The 3,750-nt window shown below is 38.3% G+C and overlaps 1 protein-coding gene and 1 long non-coding RNA gene across 4 annotated transcripts in view; one reads left to right on the forward strand and one right to left on the reverse strand.

The window, feature by feature from the left end:
- The window catches only part of LOC107677766 (polypyrimidine tract-binding protein 2-like), a 9,800-nt gene extending 8,107 nt beyond the window's left edge, over window positions 1–1,693 (forward strand). For 2 of the 3 annotated variants that reach the window (XM_016472785.1, XM_016472787.1), the window contains 2 exons: window positions 576–635; window positions 1,292–1,693. In XM_016472785.1, the coding sequence (XP_016328271.1) occupies window positions 576–635; window positions 1,292–1,569 (338 nt within the window). In that variant the 3' untranslated portion in view covers window positions 1,570–1,693. The remainder of the gene's footprint in view (window positions 1–575; window positions 636–1,291) is intronic. The other variant, XM_016472786.1, reaches the window with a different exon arrangement.
- Window positions 1,694–1,756: 63 nt separating this feature from the next.
- Window positions 1,757–3,638, reverse strand: LOC107677768 (uncharacterized). Its single transcript, XR_001632885.1, has 2 exons — window positions 2,509–3,638; window positions 1,757–1,947 (listed from the first exon to the last, which is right to left on the reverse strand). It is a non-coding gene; the product is annotated as an uncharacterized LOC107677768 (long non-coding RNA).
- Between the last annotated feature and the right edge of the window lie 112 nt (window positions 3,639–3,750).

A 3,750-nucleotide genomic window follows, 5' to 3' on the forward strand; every position in this document is an offset into this window, starting at 1 on the left:
TAAATATGCAGATTTAAGTATGTAAAAGCTGATAGAACACTGATGAAAATATTGCTTCAGAATAAATTGTTTACTCCACCAAAAATCTCAGTGATGCAGTTATTTTGTGGGGATATTTTGCATGGAATATTGTCTGCTGACATGAAAAGTTCACTGTATATCATGGTAATAAATACCATTTATTACAGCATTGATATTTTGTTTTCTTTTTAATTTATACACATTAAATATTACATATATGTATGTAATAAAATGTGTATTTCCATTACAGGTTTAGGTCTTAAATTTCATATAAGGTGGTATTAAAAAGGTCTTAAAAAGTCTTAAATTTAACTTGTTCAAGTCTGCAGAAACCCTGATAGCTTCAGAACAGAGTAGAGGTGTGAATGCTTCCCCTCTATTATGATTCATGAGAGTTTTCTAGTTCTTAGTGGAAAATGGGTCAATAGTGCCTGAAATGCAATCCGGTCTAATTGATGTGCCATTCAAACACGTTGCTTTACGTTTTTGCCGCTTCCACAGCCCCCAGTCTGTGTTTGATCCCGTAAGACTTTGACTGTACACGTTCTCCTTAGGTACTCCCTCTGGAATGGCAACTTCCTACTCTAGTGGTGGAGGGTTTCCATCTTCTCTAGGTACCTATTCTTCCATTTACTTTCCTTTTTCCTTTTGATTTTCTAACCCTACTTGAATGCGCTCTTCCCTCTGAAGGACAGGGACGTTTCCAGTGCTGTCAGAATTGGCAGGGCTTTCATGTTGAAACCACCCCAACCATTTGTCCTGACTTGACATGCAGGATTCATAAACAGTGTCGCTATTTGTCAAAGCATAAATCTGAAGCTGCAACAATAAGCCCTTCCATTCGGCATTATGGGCCTGACGTAATAGATTGACATGCACACTAATTAGGGGCCCGTATTTCAGACAGACTGGCAATCCAAACTGCCAAACACAAGTTCCCTTTAGCTAAAGCAGAGCGGCCTATTGAGCGACTAACTACAGCAAGCAGACAGGGCCCTAAAAGCAATTTTGTTTTCGGATATTGCTCTAGAGCGCCAGTCTGTGTGAAATCGGTTCAGATAGTGATCTGCCTAGCGGCAGATATTGACTCTGGGATGTGGGTTTGCCCGAGGTCTGTGCTGTTGGCTGCGTAACTGGATGCGCTTGGTGTGGTGGGTGCAGACAGATAGAATGCATGGCCACAGGGCAGATCCGCCTGAGATGCTGAGCTTTTGGCTCTTCTGGGCTGTGTGGGCTGACATGGTCCGGCTTCTCTTCTCTGTCTCTATAGGGGCCATCAGCCCTCTGAGTGCAGCGGCGGCGGCGGCGGCAGCAGCAGGGAGGGTGGCGTTGTCTGGACATTCGGGACCTGGCGGAGTGCTCCTGGTCAGCAACCTCAACGAAGAGGTCCGTACACCCCAACAAAACACACACACACACACACACAAACATATCCCTGCTCTCTCTGTTCACAGTCTTTTCATTATGTCAGTCAGGTCACCAGTACACTGTATGTCCCAGGTTGTATATGTTCAGTCCTCATCTGTTAAAGATCATTTTATAGTTTGAGGGGCCTTAACATAACCTTCATGACATTTAGCAGCAGAGTAGCGTTAACATACTTGAAATGTTGTTGTGTTGTGAGAGTAGAACTAAAGAAGAGAGTAGAATAAAGAAGAATTCTTGGGGATGTCATAAGCTTTTTCAAAATTGTTAAATGTTTTTTCAGTAAATACTAGAGCTGGGTAAAAAAAAAAAAATATATATCTTTACCATCAATTGCAAGATCAAATATCATTCTTAAAACCACAAGATCATTTTAATGCATGCCTATTTTTAGCGCACAAGTAAAACATTTTTAACATCACATGTGGGATTTTATTATTTAAATTTCTACGTCATTCCAAATCTTGCAACATAATGCTGCATTATATTTGCTTTATTAACCTGTAAGTAGTGTTGTTTTTGGCGGCCTGTTTTAATTTTAGTTTTAGTCTAGTCTTTGTGTGAAACTGTCATTTTAGTTTTTATTAGTTTTAGTCACGTTCATACTCTTTTTAGTCTAGTTTTTACACGGCACCCCTGCTCTCGACAGACCCCGGTTGGGAAACACTCATAAACACTGGTCTAAATAATGCCGCGAGTGGGGCTTGAGGAAGTGACGTCGCCTGCGTCTGCGCAGTGTGACCTGATGCAGCCCCTGAAGTGAGACACAGGAAACAGAAATACTGCAAAATAATAATAATAACGCGACTAAACGAGACGAAATAACGTTATAACATTTCGTTTCGTCTCGTTTTGGTCAACGAAAATGAAGAGACATTTTAGCATAGTTTTTATTTTGTAAACCACATTTAGTCTCGTTTTTATTCGTCAACGATATTGCATTATACATTTAATTATAGTCATCGTCACATGACCAGCATTTTCGTCTCGTTTTCGTCACGTGATAAAGGTTCGTTGACGACGATATTTAGTCATAATTTTCGTTGACGAAAGCAACACTACCTGTAAGGGCCCAAAATATTACAAAATGCACAAATGAGAAAATGAAAGAAATAGTTCACCCAGAAATGGAGATTCTGTCATCATTTACTCGCCCTAATGTCAAGACCGTAAGACTTTTGTTTTTCTTCGGCACACAAATGAAGACATTTTTAATATTCTCTCTTCATTTTTGTCCATCCATTGAAAGTCAATGCAGCCAAAACTTTAATTTGTCAAAAAATTCATTGAGATATCTTAAAAGTAATCCATATGAACAGAGCTGTTTAATACAAGAAGTCTTCTGAAGAGACAAGATAGCTTTAAAGCTGGAAAACACTTCACAACTTTTGTCTGGAATTTTGACCCAATTTATAGTCTGGACGCTTCATCCGATGCTAGTTACGGATAGTCAGAACCAAGGTGCATTATTGGGCAGTCGATTTCACAGAAACCACATAGTGTATGATGGGCACAGATTTTTTTTTTTTTTTTTAAGCTTCAGATTATAATTCCTTCCAGTTGAAGGATATCAAACATTTTTTTATATTTTGGGCCAACTTTAGAACACATTGTTTCATTTGTCTTGGCAACAAGGCTGTGTGTTTTTGCTTTAGAACATCTTGAAAGTTTGGCAAAGTATGATCCTCGTTTGTTTAGTGAATGGTGCCCAATTTTTCCTAAAACCCTTTACAAAGTCTGCAGGCCTTTATGCACATATAATCTTTGATCAGCGTACCTACACATACATACTCAACCTTGCTTGCTTCATGTGCCAAAGCAAACCTCATTGGTCCCCGCTTGTCTAGCAGGCATGTTGAGCTTCCGTGTTTGCCATATTTGATGAGATCTATGTATGTGTGATGATCAATGTTTATATGTGAATAAAAGCCTAAATTTAATCTAAATTAAAACAACATGAGGGAGAGTAAATTATGACAGAATCTTAACTTTTGGGTGAACCGGGAGTATGTTTGTCACAGTGCACTCTACGACAAAAAAATAAATAAATATAAAAATAATTTAATTTATTATTTATAAAAATAAAATAATTTGTGCCAATACCCAGCCCTTCTAAATACATCATCGGGGCTTCCTTCATTCCAAAAACACTGTAAACACATTCCCATGTTAACTTTGCTCTTTTGAGGGATGTTTTAAAGTGGAAGTGAAGCAGTCAGTCAAGTTTTGTAAACTGATTTCCACTTTAATAAAAAAAATATATAATAAACACGATTAATGTATCCATTTAAAAGAATAAAGCAG

The sequence above is a fragment of the Sinocyclocheilus anshuiensis genome, unplaced genomic scaffold, assembly GCF_001515605.1.
Source record: "Sinocyclocheilus anshuiensis isolate Anshui unplaced genomic scaffold, SAMN03320099.WGS_v1.1 scaffold985, whole genome shotgun sequence".
Taxonomy (NCBI): Eukaryota; Metazoa; Chordata; class Actinopteri; order Cypriniformes; family Cyprinidae; genus Sinocyclocheilus; species Sinocyclocheilus anshuiensis.